This window comes from Prinia subflava, chromosome 13, assembly GCF_021018805.1.
Source record: "Prinia subflava isolate CZ2003 ecotype Zambia chromosome 13, Cam_Psub_1.2, whole genome shotgun sequence".
NCBI classification, from domain to species: Eukaryota; Metazoa; Chordata; class Aves; order Passeriformes; family Cisticolidae; genus Prinia; species Prinia subflava.
The window spans coordinates 14,645,687-14,662,477 of NC_086259.1; the positions used below are offsets into that span (position 1 = coordinate 14,645,687).

Here is a 16,791-nt window from a genome sequence, read left to right on the forward strand (position 1 = left end):
TGTCCAAGCCCGTGTATATGGAAAATCAGGCTGTCACAGCAAGTACATGCTGCAGACAGCATGGCCAGGGCACAGGAGCTGCCTGCAGAGTCACTGGGGCCCTGCTCACCCCTCTCTTTGGTGATGCTCCTTAGAGGCAGCCTGGCCTGAAGTCAATGGGTAGCTGATGAACTCATAATCCTGATTAGCAAATTCCGTCTCTTTTGGCCTAATGACTGCTGTTATAAGATGGCTGCCAAAAAGGAAAGGAATAACTGCTTTGGCATTTTGGGTAATTAATAAGCTTACTGAGCAGCAGGGAGCTGTAGCTGGAGGTGGGGAGAGCTTTACAAGCCTAAGGACAGTGATGCCTTGGCACAAGCCAAGAGACGCATTGGTGGGAGCAGAGGAAGGAGCAGTCGACCTCTGAAAGTCACTGCCTGAAAAAATTGCCAAGTAGTCTGGGGCTGCTCTGCCTATGTTAAAGCTGGTGTGAGTACATCTGGGAAATTCCGGGAGCCATCCTGCTCCACAGCAGTCGCTATTCCCTCCCTCCCTCTCTTCCCTCCGCCTCCTGTCGTCACCCTGGACACGTGTGAGGGAGCTGAATAACAACTCAAGCTCTGTCTCGGCTTCATAATCCTGGAATGAGAGGCAGCATCTGTGTTGCTCCGGAGGATGCAATAAGCAGCCGGGAGTGGGAAATACTGCCGGTAATCCCTCGCTGCCTGCCTTTCCTGCTGCCCACCACGGGAACATGAAGGCTGCCTGTCCCCAGGTGCTGCTGCCGCCGCTGTGGGCCCTGTGCCTGCTGACCCTGGCTGGAGGTGAGCTCAGCCCCGCTTGTCCCCTCGCCCCCCAGGGAACAGCCAGCCTCAGGAGGGGATGCTGATGGGGCCGGGGAAGGGGAAGGTGGCTCTGGAGCGGCTGTCGGGACCTCTGTGGGATGCGGGAGATCTCGGCAGGATCAGGCCGGCTTTGGCAGGCGGTGGGGCAATGGCCGCAATGTCTGCAGCAGGGACATCCGAGCACCCCGTGGTGGCTTCTGTCACTCCTGAGGGCAGGTCGGGAGAGTATCGGAGAGACTTCCTGATAACCTGTGCCAGAAAAAAAAATTCATAATGTACTTCTTCTCCTCCTTTTTGCGTGTCCCTGGGGACTTGGCAGGAAGACTGCAGCCTGGCCAAGGGTGGGCGCCTGAGGAGCCTTCCCGCTGTCCTGAAGGAGCCGGTGCTGCCCTCACTGTGAGGCGGGGGTTTGTCCCCGCAGTGTGTGTGTGTGTGTGTGTGTCCAAGCGGGAAACACTCCCATGTTCTCTGGATAAAGATCTCTGCGGGCTCCGGGTGGCGCTGGGCGGGCTCAGAGCGCCGGGCCGTGGTGGGCTCACTGTGCCGGGGCTGGGCCCGCTGCCAGCGGCCCGGGGCACAGGGACCGCGGCCCGGGGCAGCCCTCAGCAGTGCTGCTGGGCTGACACACGCTCTCAGCACCGCAGGCAAGGCTGGACCTTGCCCAGAGCCAAGGGGGATCTATTACCACGATGAGAAGGGAGAGGGGCAAAGAGCCCCTGGCTTCTGCTGCTGCCAGCAGACGGGAGCAGTGAGGACAGCGCGGGTGGCTGCGGATGGAGCTGCTCCCTCCCCACACCTCGGGCAGTTGTCCAGGGCTGGCCCGAGAAGAGCGGGCAGCAGGGACACCAGGCTGCTCACCCAGCCCTGCGAACCTGGGTTGGCACTGCCTGACTCTGCTCACCCACGGCCAAGCAGCCATTTCCCCCGCAACGAGGAAATGCTAAAAGGCTGGTGGAGCTCCCTGGGTGTTTTGAGGAATTGTGCTGAAAAGCAGGCGCCAGTGGCTCCTGAGAGCAGTGGTCCTGGATGGAGAAACGCCCAGATCCCGTTGGCAAAGACTCGGATGCAGCTCAGAGAAGCGGGGCTGTGTGCCTCAGGAGGAGGGCTCCGTGCTTCTTGTGGCACTCCTCTGTCCTTGGACTGTGCTTCCTAAGCTCCTCCACTCTGGGAAAAACCTACCAAGAATTCAGCCAAATGGAAACCATTTATTTTGGCGCCAATAACAGTAAAATCAGCTCAAGGCTCTCAAAGGAACAGGGCCTTTGGGAGCAGTCAGGGACTGCTCCCCAACATGCATGTCCCTGGCTACCCACAGGGATGCTGTGGCCCTCTTGTCACTGTGCCTGTTTTGTTGAACTGCGCTCTTGAAAGTGGAGGACACCAGCAGAATATCCTCTGGCTAATGGGAGTTAATTGGCAAGTCAGCTGCCCCTGAGCAGGGAATTCTTGACCCTAAAGTGCCACAGAAGACATTATTGCATGAAAAAAGACTTGGCTTGACCTAGAGGTGGAAATGGGCTTCTGTAGAGGAGCCACAGGAGAGTTGTACTTGGGATTTCTTTGCAACCAGGGTTTTCCCCGGTAAATTATTCGAATGATTCACAGTGTCCCTGTATTGATGCTCATTCTTGTACATGGTACCTGGATGATTCCTAACTGAACTGCATAAAATTTGCCACATTAACTTGGGAATCAGAGGCAACATTTTGTAAGAGACAGCCTGATTGAAACCAGATGCCAGTTCCTTTCTTCATAGAGGCCCCAGATAAGTCAGGGCTTGTTTTATGTAAATCTCGTCCCCAGGGGTGTCAGGAACAAGTTGGCAGGATGTGTTGTGCAAGTAGTGCGTGTTGTGGGAGGCTGGAGGTGGATGCAGGCATGAATGGTCCCCAGTGGTGTGACTGGCTGTGCCCCTTGAAGGGGTCAAGGGCAGTGTTATTTTTGCACTTTGCAAACTGAAAACCATATTTTTCTGGTGGAGGTGAAAAAGGTGTGTTTAGGAAGCTGGGCTGCTGAGATAACCTGTGGGGAGTGAAGCATCACTCACCAAAAGGTTCTTTCTGTGTGCACCCTTTCTCTGAGCCCAGGCAGTTCAGAGGCTGTGCACCAGCAGGCAGAGAGGCAGGATGCTCACCTGGAGGGGAAGTCCCACAGGAGGAAGAGATAAGACTGATAAGGAGAGAGCAGAGCACCCTCCCCACTGGTCTGCATCTCCTGCACCAAGAGCACTTTGGTGAGGGTTGCAGCAGGTCTTTGGGGGATGAAGAAATGTGTTTTGTGGGCATTGTGCTGAGACCAGTCCTCTCTTTCCAAAGGGGAAAGGACCTGCAGGTCCAGGGGCTTGCACGTCCTACAGGACAAGCTGAAACACTGTCCCAAAAGCCCACAATTTTCACAGTGTTTCTTTTTCCTCAGTTTTCTGGGTATCTTATTACAAGTGTGGGTGCTACAAGCAAATTTGGCTTTGTTTTCATCAGGATCTGTCTTCATCTCAGTTCAGCAGGGATTGGAAACCTTTGTGGCAAGCTTTGGACTCATCCCTGGAGAAGTGGGAAAAGAAACAGTGCTGGTTTTGAGAGGCCTAGATAAAAAGCCAATGCTTAATGAGGTGAAATTTCTATTTCAGGGCAACCCAAGGCACCTCGGAAGTGTTCAATGGAGTGCAGAGGTTTTACGAGGCAGTTGGCGGAGAAGCTGATCAGGAGCTACCGCCTGACCGAACCCAGCTGCAGAAAACAAGCCACCATGTAAGTGCTGCCCCCCTTCCCATGGGATCAGGGTTAAATGGATGGGAAAAGGGACTGAGGGATGTGCTTGGCAGGACAGGGCAGAGGAATGACGCGGAGAGAGAGCTCACGTGTTTCTCTGAAAGCACCTATTTTGTCTGAAGACAGATTCAGACTTGTGAGCTTGTCTGGAAATGAGAAAAGCTCCATTTCTTTTCTTTGGGATAATTGTTGTTTTCTGCTTATGCTGAAGTTGATGCACCATTGACACCATTTTATTGCAGCCCAGGGGGTGGCTCCAGAGTGAAGCTGCTGGGTTGACCTTGGAAAGTCTCACATCACCCAGTAAATCAGAGGGTTTTGCCTTCACTCATGTGTGCCCCGGGGCAGCTGGTGCCTGTGGAGCTTTCTGTCCTGAGTGCAGGAGGGAAACGCTGTGTCCAAGCAGGACAATGCTTCTGAAAGTGAAAAACTTCTTAGGGGAAAACCCTTCACCCGTGAGTCATGGTCAGCCGCTACTCATTCAGTCCGATATCAGAGGCACCTGCCCTTCCTGAAAGAAATCATCCAGATAACACTTGGTGTTTGCTATCTACACACCTTCCCCATAGCTCTGATCACCTGGACCAGTGTTTTCTTTATTCAGTGAGTGATCCCTTTTTATTTTCAGATTTATTACTGTGAAGTCCAAGGAGATTTGTGCAGATTCAAAGGAAGACTGGGTGCAGAAGATCAAAGACAAACTGGATGGGAAAAAGGCCACAGTGATGCCACCACATGATGTCACCTCAGCAGAAGAGCCTGGTAGTCTTGAGAGACATGTTGGTCTTCCAGAAGTGACTCCATCTCAATCCACTGCTCCAACTGGTTTCTTCCAAGGGACTGGAACAACAGTTAGGGAGAGAATACATGCTCCTGCTGCCAGGACAGAGGTGTCCAGCAAATCCCCACTGGGCAGGCAGAACCCAACCCAGCTCCCTGCAGGACCCACCCCTGTCATACAGGAAGAGGCTGCACACTCTGAGGTCTCTCCAGAAGCAAAGAGAGAGTCCTCAGATTCTCCTGTGTCTTCAACAGGTGTTGCAGCAGGCGTGGGCTCTAGCCAGCCCACTCCATACTCCACTGTTCAAGGTATGGGTTCTCCTAACTCAAATTCAGACCTGATGGCAAATGGATCCCTGGACCCTACAAATCCCAGAGCCAACACACCAGACACTGCTTCCAGCAGCTCTAGATCAGATCTCCCCTCCATCTGGGACAGTATGAAGACCACAACACTCACAGATACAGCACCAGAGACTACTTCCATTTCTACTCTAAGCTCCTCCACTGCCATGGACAAAGCTGCTTCTGTCCATACCAACAGGGTTGTTGGTCCCTCTGCAGATGTGTTTGCTACAACATTTGATTATTCATCGCCTGTAGGGAAGCAAGAGCCTTCAGACACAGTAGTTTCTACTCACCAGGCATTCTCAGGCCAAGCCAGAGTGCAGATGATCACAGTCAGGCCAAAAAATCTGCCTCTGCCCAGTTTCTTGCCAAAGTCTCAAATGCACTTTTTCATCCCAGTTTCTGTGGTTTGTGGACTGATGGTTAGCAGTGTTGTTCTTGTATGGGTGTATCTGAAATTTGGAGTCAAACCAGAGGAAACATCAAGAGAAATGGTACAGGGCTTGCTCTACCAGCAGGCAGGACATCAAGACAATGTCTATCCAATGGAAGTAATATGAATGCTTCATGGTATGGACATTTCTGGTCTCAACTGTATGTTTGTTGCTGCAGAAAAGCTGTTCATGCTGAACTGGTAACCAGTAGGAAGCAAGCCTGGGAATAAAAATGACAGAGAAAACAGATTTTTTTTTATAGGGCAGAATGCCCAACAATGTATCTACTTCATCACTGACCAATCACAGTATTTTGGAAGTAAGAGAGACATTTCTTTTCTACTGACACTGTTATGTACAAAGGCTGTGGCTCTTCTATTGCTGTTGGTGGCTCTTTGCCAGTGATGTGATTTCCAAGTCGCTGTTGGGAATTTTTCTGTGGTTCATCGTGGTCCAGGCAAGAAGCCACTCACCCACCCACACTGTTGGACTTGGGCTTAGCCACCTTGAGCAATCTTAACACCAAACCCACACAGTTTGCACTTAAACTCTCTGCTGCTTCTTTCTTTGCACTCCAGGTCTCTGCTCTGTCAGACCAAGACTGATGCTGGTGGCCAGCTGGGTGCTGGCTCTCCTTGGGCTGATTGAATTGACTCTCACCATTTTCTCTTGCTGGAGACACGAGGAATAGCCCAGCTTTTCAGAAATAGTTGCCCAATGCTGCATCTGATCAGGGGACTGAAGGTCAGTGCTACAGATCTCATATTCAGAGAAGCTGGCAACTCTCAGTCTATCTCTTCCTTGAGATCAGGCCCTTCCTTTAGCAGCTGTGGGTATTTCTTCTTGCAGATGAATTCTAAGAGCTGATTCTTGGCAAATCAATGCAATAAACCCCTTCTGCCAGCTGATGCAATTTGTGTCCAGCTGCATCCAGCACCAGGGCAGGATAACTCTGATGAATCTTCACAAATGGGAGAAAACAAGAAGCCACACAATAATTTTGCTATTCCTGTGTTATCATTGGAACATTTTTGCTGTTCTCTGCAAGCACAAAACCCCGGAAATGTGAAGCTAAAGGCAATTCTGGATGTAGTCATGCAGGAATTACTCTACCACAGCAGGCATAACATCCTTTTGATCCCATTTTCTCTCTAGAAATAAGCACATTTGCTAATCCACACACACAAAAAAAAAAAAAAAAAAAGGCACAAAATGCCTGTTCATGGTCCTGTACTTCAGCCACATTTTAGTTTTTCAGTTTTGGATAGCACTGATCACCAGGCTATGAAAGCACTGTAAGGGAACCAGGCTTTTTTAACCTCAGATTGATTTTGATTTTTATGCATCCTGACATTGCTGTACATAAGTGTTATGTTTTATCTGTGGTCAAGTCCTGAAAGCCCTTATTAAACTTTAACTCCAGGATGGATTCTGCTGGAGAGTGCAAAGGTCTTCATGATATGATCTTTTGTAAGTAGACACATATCAAGGGTCAGATCCTAACCAACCTCAGTGGATCAGATCCCTAAGTACAAATATGCCTGCAGAAAATGAAAGGAAAAACATAATAAGCAAGATCATGAGGAATGATGGGCCAGCCCTAAAGCAGAGCTGGAGGAATGTGGCCTGTTAAATCTGTCACATTGCACCTCCAGGGCATCCACCCAGCCCTGCAGGGGCAGAGGACAGACTGCAACTGTGTTTGCTTTCTGCCATCACACATCCCTTACTTCTGCATTTTGCTGACTTGAGAGATTCATCTCGGCCTTTGCAAGTATGGGATGCAATCAGATTAATTGCAGTGATTAATTTGGAGTGAAATCCTTCCTTGAGCAGCAGCTCAGCTGTGGAACTCTGGCTGGGGTTGATTTTCCTGGAGGATAACTCTGGCTCTGTGCCACTTCCCTATGCACCCCACTTGTGCACAGCTGGAACTCATGAGGCAATGTACTGTGGCATTATTTTTATATGAAACACTAAAAATGTTATTTTTGTAAAAAAAGTTTTATAGCTTTTTGGATGTATGTAATATCCTGTCTGAGCTGCTCGGAGTCCAGACCTTTTTGGCAGCACTGGAAAACACTGTGCCTTGTCTATTTTGTTGCTGGTCTTAGATGGTTTGTGCACGTCCCTGGGAGCTGGATCCCTCTCCAGGCCCTTCAGCAAACAGAGTGGACACTTGTCTGCTGCAGGTGAAGTGCTTGTCTTGGAGCAGTGCTGGCCAGATGGACGTGCACCATCAGATCAGTGTGTCAGATCACTTGGAGTCCCTCCACTCTTTGAAGGGACACTGCTTTCAGCTCCACCACCAGCTCCCACCGTCTCCCAGCTGCTGTGATCCCACTGGAACCCATCGGGAGGAGCTGCTTCTCCAGGCTGTGCTCCTGCTTTCCCTTCTCCCTCTCCTGTCCCTGGGCCGTTTGCAGGCAGGGTGCTGGCACCCTCACAGGGGACAGGTGACACCAGGACAGGGGGACACTGCTGTTCCTCTCTGCAATGGGCAGTCTGGGAGGGAGGGAGGATGGAGCCTGTGGGTGTCACCCATTTCTGGGGGTTCAAACACCACTTGCTGCAGAGCACAGTGACTGTTACAAGCTCCAGTTCATTTGTATATTGAGTGTGTGCATGAGATATGAGCTGTACATTTTTATAGAAGTAATAAAATCCTTATGTTAAAAACTTTCTTCCTCAGGGGATTGAGCCTTGAGCTGAGTTACTGGGCCTGGTCCCTGCAGAGATGAACACCTATGACTGAGCACTCATGTAGAAACCACCCCAGCATCAAGAGATGGCAAAGCTGGCACAGCTGGATGTGGCCAGGCTATTGCTCCATCTCCTTTAAGGGTTTTGATCTTGCAGATATTTGCAGGAAATATATTTCCTCGCAGGGATTTGTGTTTCCCATCTTACTAAGGCAATAGGGAAAGCAAACAGCTGGTGTTTTGCATTGCTTAAGCAAAGCTAAGGCCAAACAGCAGCTCAGAGACAACAAATGTCACACTCCAAGTCTGTTGGGCAAGGGCTGAGGTAGGACCTCTCCCACCCCAGCCAGGGCTCGGGCTGCCCTTGTGTGCTGCTCTCTGGTGCTGGAGAGGTGGGAAGAGCAACTCAGTGAACGTGTCAGTTCTTAGGGGTTTGCCTGGGATGGGGAGCTGGAGCTAGAGGGTCAGGGGCGAGCATCTTCACTACATTTCTCCTCCCAGCCATCTCTCAGCCCCGTGCCCTTCTAGACAGATGCAGAAGTCAATGAAAATTTCCTGCAGCTGAGTCACCAGGCCACAAAGGTCATTTAGGGGATAACGAAACTCTAAGGAAATGAAAGCACTTTTTAAAAAAAAATTTCGTTTCTCCACTCTGTTGTGGAGAGGGCAGGCGAGGAAGGAGGAGGCGGTGCAAACAAGGCAGGATGAATCACTTCCGATCATTTCCGACAGGGAGAGCCGGCGCCAGCAGGGCTGTTCAGGGGCTGCAGCTCTGGGGATTTTGGGTGCTCAGTCCCTGGGCTATGGGTGGCACACGCTCCCTGCCTTTGCTGGTGTTGGTGTCTGGCAGTGCAGGGAAAGACCTTGTGGCAAGGGTGTCCCTCCACGCACCTTCCCTGCTTCTCCTGGAGCTCCATGGGCTGCCTCAGGGGCAGCGTTTGGTCTGTGCAAGAAAAGATTCGAAGTGACCGAGTAGAACAAAAGAAAACAGGGAAAACTTACTCCAAACCCTCCCACCTCCTCCTTGGGGACAAGTTCCAGGCACTGGGTGATGCCGGGAACATCTCCTGCCCTGGCAGCCCAGCTGCTCTTGCAGTGCCTTCCCCAGTGCACGATGTCTGTGGTTGTGTTTCCCAGCACAGCTGGGAGTGCTCAGTCACCCACTGAGACCCCAGACCCAGCCCAACTCCTTTGCCCCTCACTGGCACCGTCTGGCACAGGCTGCATCTGGTGTCCCCTCAGCTTCCCTCCTCCTCCTCTTGCAGAATAACAAGGATGCTATTCCTTTTTTATGTAAACAAGCACATTCCTCAGAGTCCATTCAAATTAAAGGAAAACTTGGTCCTGCAGAGGGGCTTTCCAGCACTTAACAATTAATATCTCCACATCAGCCTTTCCTTTTCCAAAGTGTAAAATAAGAAACAGCGAAAGTCTTCAGGGTTGAGTCATCTGGCTTCCATAGACATGGCTTCAAATCCTGAGAAAAGGGAAGCAGAGCATCCTGGACCAGATCTTCTGCCAGAAGAAACAGCTCTGCAGAAGCTTCTTGAGGCCCATCCAGAGCAGTGGATCTTGAGACTACATCAGCAGGATATTTGTCTGATGAAGCTGGGCTTGGGGAGAACTGAGCATCACCTGAGCAGTTCTCAGCATTAGGTGTTTTTTCTCCCAAGTATTTTAAAAGACATCCAGGAATGACAGTCCCAGGCACAATATCCTGCTCCAGAGAGTGGCTGGGGGATGCCAATGTGAAGAAGGGCTTGAGATGGCCCCTTGGGTATTCATAGGGAGACCATGGTGCCAAGGGATCTGCTGGGACCCCACTGCTCCATGCATCCACTTAGAGTCGGGTTAAAAAGAGGTTAAAAGGAGGAAAAGGTGAAAAAAATGTCAGAGCTGAGCATGTCTGACAAGGACCTACAGAGGGGCTCCTTGGACCTTCAGAAGGTCTGAGGAAGGGGGAGCCCAGCACAATGGGGAGAGCTGTGCCCCAGGTTAACACAGAGAGGCTGGCCCCTTTCAGCAGGTCCCTGCAGGATCTGGGATGCCTCAAGGCTGAAGAGGGAGGAAGATGATGGAAAGACACCCAAAAACTTTGAACAGTAAGTTTTCCATCCATTCCCCTCAGCCTGATGGTGACTCCTGCCCTGCCCTGAAGCCAACCCTGTCCACAAGGAAAGGCTCAACTACAACCCCTTCTCTTTCGCCCCTCACTGCCCAGTTATAAGCAGGGAATTTTGGTGGAAAGCTTGTGTCCCTCTCCGCAGTACCAGCGTGGAATGTGATACAATTTCTGCCAGTATTTGCCAACTTGCTGCTTTCAAGCCACAGAGGGCTGGTGGCAGCAGCAGTCACTGTGCTTCTGTTTAATGCTTTCCAGCATCCACAAGCCATCCAGACATCTCCAGCACATTTGTGTTGGCTCTGGGCTGAGTGACCTCAGATAGGACACCAAGCTTTGCCTTTCCTATGGCTGTGAATCCCCTCTCTGAAGGCCCAGGAGCTCTTGAGTTTACATCTGCAGAGAGGAGGATTTCACTTCCCTCATGACTTTCCCTATGTGGGTGAACACGGATGCTGAAATCATTTAATTTGTCTTTCCAGGTACTGACTGTCTGTAATCCTGATGATCCCATGTGACATGGAAATCCCCACGGGCCATGAAGCTGTAGCATTTCTTTGAATTTGGTTCCAATTCTTGGAAAAAGGGATAACTGCGGGGGAGTGGAGAGGATAAATTGCAGCACCTCCTTGCCTGAGCTCAGAGTTCAGCTCCCTCAGAGAGGCAGAGCAGCAAGGAAGAGCCCTCCCAGAGCCACCATGCTGACTGCAAAGACAGCCCTGCTGCTCGTGGTGCTCCTCACCCTCTCCCCATGCCCTGATGCAGGTAAAGCCCCTCATGGGCCACTGCTCCTGGCTGGGACTCAGGGCTGTCCCTTTGGGGTGGTCAGGAAGAAACCCCAGTGTGGAGCAGGGATGGTGCTGCTGACAGGAGGAGCAACCCCCGGCCAGGGCAGAGCAGCACATCCTGGGGTGCAGGGAAGGATGGAGACGGCTCCTGGGGCTGGGTGGCTTTGGCAGAGCTGCTGCAGGGCTGGGTGATAACCTGGAGCATCCTTCTGCCCCGGGAAGGAAGGAGAAGGACACCTGGGCTCCTCGTGGTGGCATTTGCAGAGCTTGGGGGGTGCTGTGTCATGGGGGAAGGTCCTGAGGACAGGCTGCCTTCCAGAGCCAGCATTCACCACCTTCTTTGTTTTCTGCAGCCCCTTACACTCCGTGCGAGTGCTGCTTTGACTACGTAAAGGGTGCTCTTCGGCTGGACATCCTCGTGAGTTTCTACTCAACTCCCAGGGAATGTTATTCCCCAGCAATTGTGTAAGTCCTGGCAGGTTCCCTCTGCTGTGCTGTCTCCTGGGCTGTGGTGGGTTGGGTTCATCTGTTCCCTCTGGGGACAGGGACAGGTCTGTGTCACTTCCACCATCTTCCAGCATGAAAAGGGCAGGACGTGGCTGTTTGGGCACTTCCACAGGGCCATCGTAGCTCCTGAGGGCTCTGCACAGGCTCTGGAGGTGCTGGGCTGCAGGGTGAGCTGCCTGTGGGACACCAGGAACCCAGGGCAGCACACAGGGACAAAGGGAAAGGAGAGAGGGTGCAGAAGGGGGAGGATGGTGTGGGCGCGAGTGGAATCACAGCTGTCATTCCTCACAAAGCTTCACCTTTAACTTTGGCAGGTTTGAGACCAAGAAAGGAGCCAAGGTCTGTGCAAACCAAGAGGAGAAGTGGGTGAAGAGAGCAATTAGAGAGCTTCTAAAAAGGAAAAGGCTTCGTGGCCCATGATGTAGAGTGGGTGCCCTGGTTCATGGTACCCAACTCCCTGGTGGGAAGGAAGGGTTACAGTCACCCTCTCAGAGGGGGTTATGGATGTTCCAGCTGCTGGGAGAGGGCACCCACTCCCCAGAGCCCTGCACTGCACCCACAGCTGGGCACCAGCTCCTGGAATGCTGCTGGGCCCGCCAGTACCTGCCTGCTGATCACAGCCACAAAATAAAGTTTACTTCATGTGATACTGGAGAGTGGTGTCCTTTCTTCTCCCAGCCCCACAGCGGTGCTGCTGCCAGCAGCTGGCGCTGGGACGGTGGCTCTTCCCACTGGGTCTCACCAGGGCAGGAAGGGAGGGGGATGGGTGGGACTTCAAGGAGACACAAAGGGGGCTGAAGGCTCCTCTGAGGGTTTTTAGGTGCAGAATTGCCATCGGTTTCAGGCTTAGAGGTTTCAGCCTGTCCCGTTTGCTGTCCTGTGAAGGAGGATGTCTCTACTGCCTGTCTCTGTGTGCCCAGGCCTGGGGTGTCTCTGAGCTGGGCTGCACAGGAAGGGTTTCTCTTTAGAGCTGCCTGGGCAGGTAGGACAGACAGGAGTTGCTGAATCAGACAAGAGACTCCTGCCCATACAGCCCTGGAAATTTTGCCCTTGCCAGGGGCCATGGAGAGCTCAGCAGAGATCCCTGCCAGGGCTTTGAGACAGGGGCAGAACTGGAAGGGCAAGAGTGAGGAAAGTTGTGAGTTAAAGACAGTTTAATAAATAAAGCAGAACTGGCACACAAGCAAAGCAAAAGAAGGGATTCATTCTCTCCTTCCCATCAGTGGGCTGTTGTTCAGCCATGGGGAGCAGAGGAGGGCTCCCTCACGTGTAACAGTGACCTAGGAAGACAAATGCTGCAACTCTGAATGCCCCCTACTTCCTCCTTCTTTCCCTGTGGCAGTTCAATAAGGGGGAAAAAAAGGAGAAGCAATGAAAAAGAGAAACCTTCCAAAAAATCCCCACCAAGTGTTAAAGAACTATCACTTGCCACCAGCCCAGATGATGCTCAGCCAGTCCCTGAGCAACAGCCACCCAGAGAGCCTTGCTGCCAGCACTCCCAGCTCCTGGGGAAGGAGATTTTGGCTGCAGCAGCTCCAGGGATGCTTTCACAGCAGAGGCAAAACCCATCCAGAGCTGAGGGATGACCCTGGCACACTGCAGGCCTGGAACCTGGGGTGTCACAGGCTCCACGAAGGTGGAGATCTCTGGGTGCACCAGCAGAGGCTGCAGCCTGCAGAAGCCTCTTAAACTGTTGCCTTTCCAGGTCAGGAGTCCTCAGGCCATGGAGTTATCCTGTTTGCTTGGACTTAGTGCCCTCTCCTGGCACAGACCTCGGGAAGCATTTTTATGAATCAGAGAATATTTCCCACCTCTACTTTTTTTTTTTTTTTTTTCCCATACCTATCCATTTTGATTTTTTAATTAAGGGGGTTTCATCAGTCAGAAAATTTGCATTCAATTATTAATTACAGTGAGGTTGCAGGTGGTTTGGACACCAATAAAATCCTCTGCAGAGTCTGTACCCCCTCTTCTCTCCACTTGCCTTTGCATTTGCCCAGCCAGGAGCTCCACACCTGGGGCTGTGCCACTGGTGGGGATGGCTCAGGAGGGTGCTGGGAACACCCCAGGCACTGCAGAGGAGGCTGGAGAGGACTAAAGCCAAACCCAAAGGTTCACTGCTGGGGCAGGGGCACGGAGGGAAGCCCAACCCTGCAGAGAGAGCCTTGTGGGGCCTTTCCAGGCCTTCAAACAACCAACATGCACTGATTTGCTCTATGAAGAACTGATAGTGGAGGCATCTGCTAATGCTTCTGGTGAGGGGAATAGATAGCTGAGGGAAAGGAGGAGCTGTGTGCCTCAGACAAGCCTGAAAAAGGAGCTCAGAGTTGGCACACAAGGTTTTCTGTGCCAGGAGATGCTGGTTGGTCATTAGCTCAGTTCTCCCTTAATTACAGTGGTGTGCTTTTAACCAGTGCCTAGGAGCTGGTGTGACCCTGGTGGCTGCTGGCCCCAAGGGTCTGCACTGGGGACAGGGAGGGCAGGAGAACCTGGGGGTGATGCAAAGTCCACAGAAGAGGACTGACTGGGGCTGCTGTGTCAGGCATTTTCTCCCTGCAGAGAGCCCTGCCTGGGGACAGTGGCACTAGAAGCCAGTGGGGCTGTGCAAGGCCCCATGCAAAGCCACCAGACCCCATGTCCTACAGACCATTTCTTCTAAACCAGCACTTTCAGTATGTTTGATCTGTTTCCTTCTCCTTTCTCCTTTCAGAGAAGTCATGCAGACATGAGATAATCTTCAAAGAAACCTATTTCCACCTTTTTCCCCTCTGAGAAGCCTTGGATTGCTTCATCTCCCAAACCACAGCCAGGTCCTCTCCTGTGCTCCCACTCAGCATCATCCTATGTGTATTCCCACCAGGAGCTCACCTCTTCCTCACACACTGCTGCATCTGCCTGCCCAGGGAGCAGATCCCTGCGTGGAGGTTGGGCTGATGTCCAACAGTGCTCCGTGGTGCTGCCACTGGGATCTGTGCCACCTGCCCTCCTCCCTGGCATCTGGGATGGCTCTCCTGGGGCTGTGGAAGGATCTGTCCCATCTCCCTGCAGGAATCCCCTGCCTATGCACTGATGGCCACAAGCCTCCATCCCCTTGACCCTCATTTCAATCCCAGTGCTGGTGTGGGAGGCAGAGGCAACACATGAGTTCAGACTTGTGTTCAGACCCAGTCTCTCTTCAGACACCCCACTGCCCCTGCCCCTGCTGAACCCACCAAAAGCACCTCTGACACCTCCTGCTCTGGGGTCCCTTCTGGATTGGTCCAGTGTGGCTTCTTCTGCCAGACATCCCATCCCATCCCATCCCATCCCATCCCATCCCATCCCATCCCATCCCATCCCATCCCATCCCATCCCATCCCATCCCATCCCATCCCATCCCATCCCATCCCATCCCATCCCATCCCATCCCATCCCATCCCAGTCCATCCCATCATGCTTTCCTGCCTAACCCCGTGCTCTCTGTGAGGCCGAGGTGGCTGGGGAGGTCTGTTTGGATGGGATTCCATCACTGCCCTTTGACACTGGGCAAACCAATTAAACCCACCCGACACCTGTCCCTGCTCAGGGACTGTGGGTTGCCTCTCCTGTTAGATGAGAGATGAGCCAGACAAACAGATGAGCCCTAGACTTGATGTTCTGCCTGCAGGGGAAGATGGTTTTAATCCGCTTTCAGTTCCTGAAGCTCCCTTGCCACGTTGCAGCTCTTCCATAGAATGCAGAAACGCTCCCCAAACTTCCACTCACCGCTGGAGGCGCCCCAAAAATAAACGACAGAAACCCCCTCACCCCGTACACATCTGAAATTTCTTAGTACGTCTGAAATTTCTGGAACTGCAGCCTGCGTGGGTGGCAGGCAGGGGATAAATGAGGGCGTGGAGAGAGCCACAGACACCGGGCAGGGCGGCACAGAGGACGGAGGAAGAGCCACCCCACAGCCACCATGCTCGCTGCCAGGACTGTCCTGCTGCTCAGCCTGCTGCTCACCTTCTCCCTGCACCACGCCACAGGTGAGGAGCCCCAGGGGCCACTGCTGCAGCTCAGGGCTCTGAGCCCCCGCTGGGGACATCCCACTGGGGAGGTCAGGGAGCAAACGCCAGCGGGGAGAGGGAATGGGCAACGCCCTGGTTGGGGCAGGGCAGCACATCCCGGGGTGCAGGGATGGATGGAGAAGGTGCTGGGTGATCTCAGCAAAGCCAGACCTGGGGAGAGGCTGCAGGAGCTTGGAGGAGGCTCTGGCAATCATTTCCCAGGTCTCAGCTGGATGAGCAAGGAGTTGGAGGGAGGGAGAACATGCAGCTGTTTGGAGCCTTCCAAAACATCCTGAAAGTTGTGCCCCTGCCTTGGAAAGCCCCAAAACCTCAGCCCCAGACTGAGCAACCCGACCTTACCGTGTGCTCTGGGGGCTGCAGCAGTTTGGGCTGTGAGGTGCCAGTCCCAGTCCTGTGCTTGCTATGTGAAGGGTGACAAGCCCCTGTCCTAGGATGCCATGGGAGCTGCTGAGATGCTCCACAGCCTCCATGCTGTGTTCCAAATGGTGCTGTTGTCTGGTGATGCAATTCACATCATCCCCTTCTCTCCACAGCCCACTTTGCACCCGTGGAATGCTGCTTTAAGTACGCACAGAAACGCATCCGACACCCTCAAAGCTTCTACGAGACATCCAAAGACTGCCCCAAGCCTGCAGTTGTGTGAGTATCCCAGGCTTTGCTTCCCATCCCAGATACAGGATCCCAGATCTTTGCTCCCCCATCCCCTACCCCAGTCCCAGCCAGGGGGGCTGTGGTAGGAGAGCAGCTCTGGGGGGAAAAGAAAGAGGGGAAAAAAAAGGGTTTCTGCTAGAGGTAGTGGTCTGGGAAGACTCAGACACTCACCATCAGCCCAAGGAGGGCACAGGCTGCTGGAGATGGCTCCAAGCCCTGATCCAGGATGGGGCTGCAAAAAGGGACAGGAGAAATAGTGCACAGGAAGGGAATGGCTCATGGTTCGTGCTCTCACTCTTCTCCTCACTTGCTCATTGCAGGATTGTGGCTGCCAATGATGATCACATTTGTGCCGACCCCAAGAAGGACTGGGTGGATAAAATCGTAAAACGGCTTCAAAGGAAAAAATTGAATCCATCCACTGTCTGACTCGCCTGTGCAGCCCTCCTGTCCCTCGAGGGAGCCAAGGGTGCTGGCAGCTCTTCTCCAACGGGTGCTGTGGCCGTGGGGACTGTCCCTGCAGGAGGAGCCAGCCTGTACCCGGCAGGATCACGAGTCACAGTGCCACGGACCAGCCAGATACCAAGCTCCTCCTGCTGTCACTGCCCTGCCAGGATGTGCCTGGGGAGCAAATATTTATAATAAAGACTCATTGCCACAAGCTGCTGTTTGAATTTCTCCTGATTCTCCAGACCAAGCAGCAGATCCTAACAAACCCAGGGCATGCTGCAAGCAAAAAAAGCCTCTGCCACGAGCTTGTGTTTCTCCAGGAGCAAACTGTGCCTGGTCACAGTGTGCTTCACTGGGAATGTGAC

The 16,791-nt window shown here is 52.7% G+C and overlaps 2 protein-coding genes across 2 annotated transcripts; both read left to right on the forward strand.

Moving 5' to 3' along the window:
- Window positions 1–537: 537 nt before the first annotated feature.
- LOC134557639 (fractalkine-like) lies at window positions 538–6,370 on the forward strand. Its single transcript, XM_063410797.1, has 3 exons — window positions 538–806; window positions 3,454–3,574; window positions 4,224–6,370. The coding sequence occupies exons 1-3, from the start codon at window positions 737–739 to the stop codon at window positions 5,281–5,283; spliced, it is 1,251 nt and encodes a 416-aa protein (XP_063266867.1). The 5' UTR covers window positions 538–736; the 3' UTR covers window positions 5,284–6,370.
- A 4,221-nt stretch (window positions 6,371–10,591) lies between these two features.
- Window positions 10,592–16,654, forward strand: CCL22 (C-C motif chemokine ligand 22). Its single transcript, XM_063411077.1, has 7 exons — window positions 10,592–10,746; window positions 11,123–11,234; window positions 11,591–11,642; window positions 13,459–13,531; window positions 15,146–15,283; window positions 15,859–15,964; window positions 16,297–16,654. The coding sequence occupies exons 1-7, from the start codon at window positions 10,680–10,682 to the stop codon at window positions 16,403–16,405; spliced, it is 657 nt and encodes a 218-aa protein (XP_063267147.1). The 5' UTR covers window positions 10,592–10,679; the 3' UTR covers window positions 16,406–16,654.
- The last annotated feature ends 137 nt before the right edge of the window (window positions 16,655–16,791 follow it).

Bases quoted from the DNA above. Each gene is read 5' to 3' on its own strand.
- LOC134557639 (XM_063410797.1), top strand. From the start codon at position 737: ATGAAGGCTGCCTGTCCCCAGGTGCTGCTGCCGCCGCTGTGGGCCCTG. The intron at 807-3,453 runs GTGAGCTCAGCC...TTTCTATTTCAG, and splicing joins CCTGCTGACCCTGGCTGGAG to GGCAACCCAAGGCACCTCGG. The intron at 3,575-4,223 runs GTAAGTGCTGCC...TTTTATTTTCAG, and splicing joins TGCAGAAAACAAGCCACCAT to ATTTATTACTGTGAAGTCCA.
- CCL22 (XM_063411077.1), top strand. From the start codon at position 10,680: ATGCTGACTGCAAAGACAGCCCTGCTGCTCGTGGTGCTCCTCACCCTC. The intron at 13,532-15,145 runs GTGAGGGGAATA...GGGATAAATGAG, and splicing joins GGCATCTGCTAATGCTTCTG to GGCGTGGAGAGAGCCACAGA. The intron at 15,965-16,296 runs GTGAGTATCCCA...TGCTCATTGCAG, and splicing joins TGCCCCAAGCCTGCAGTTGT to GATTGTGGCTGCCAATGATG.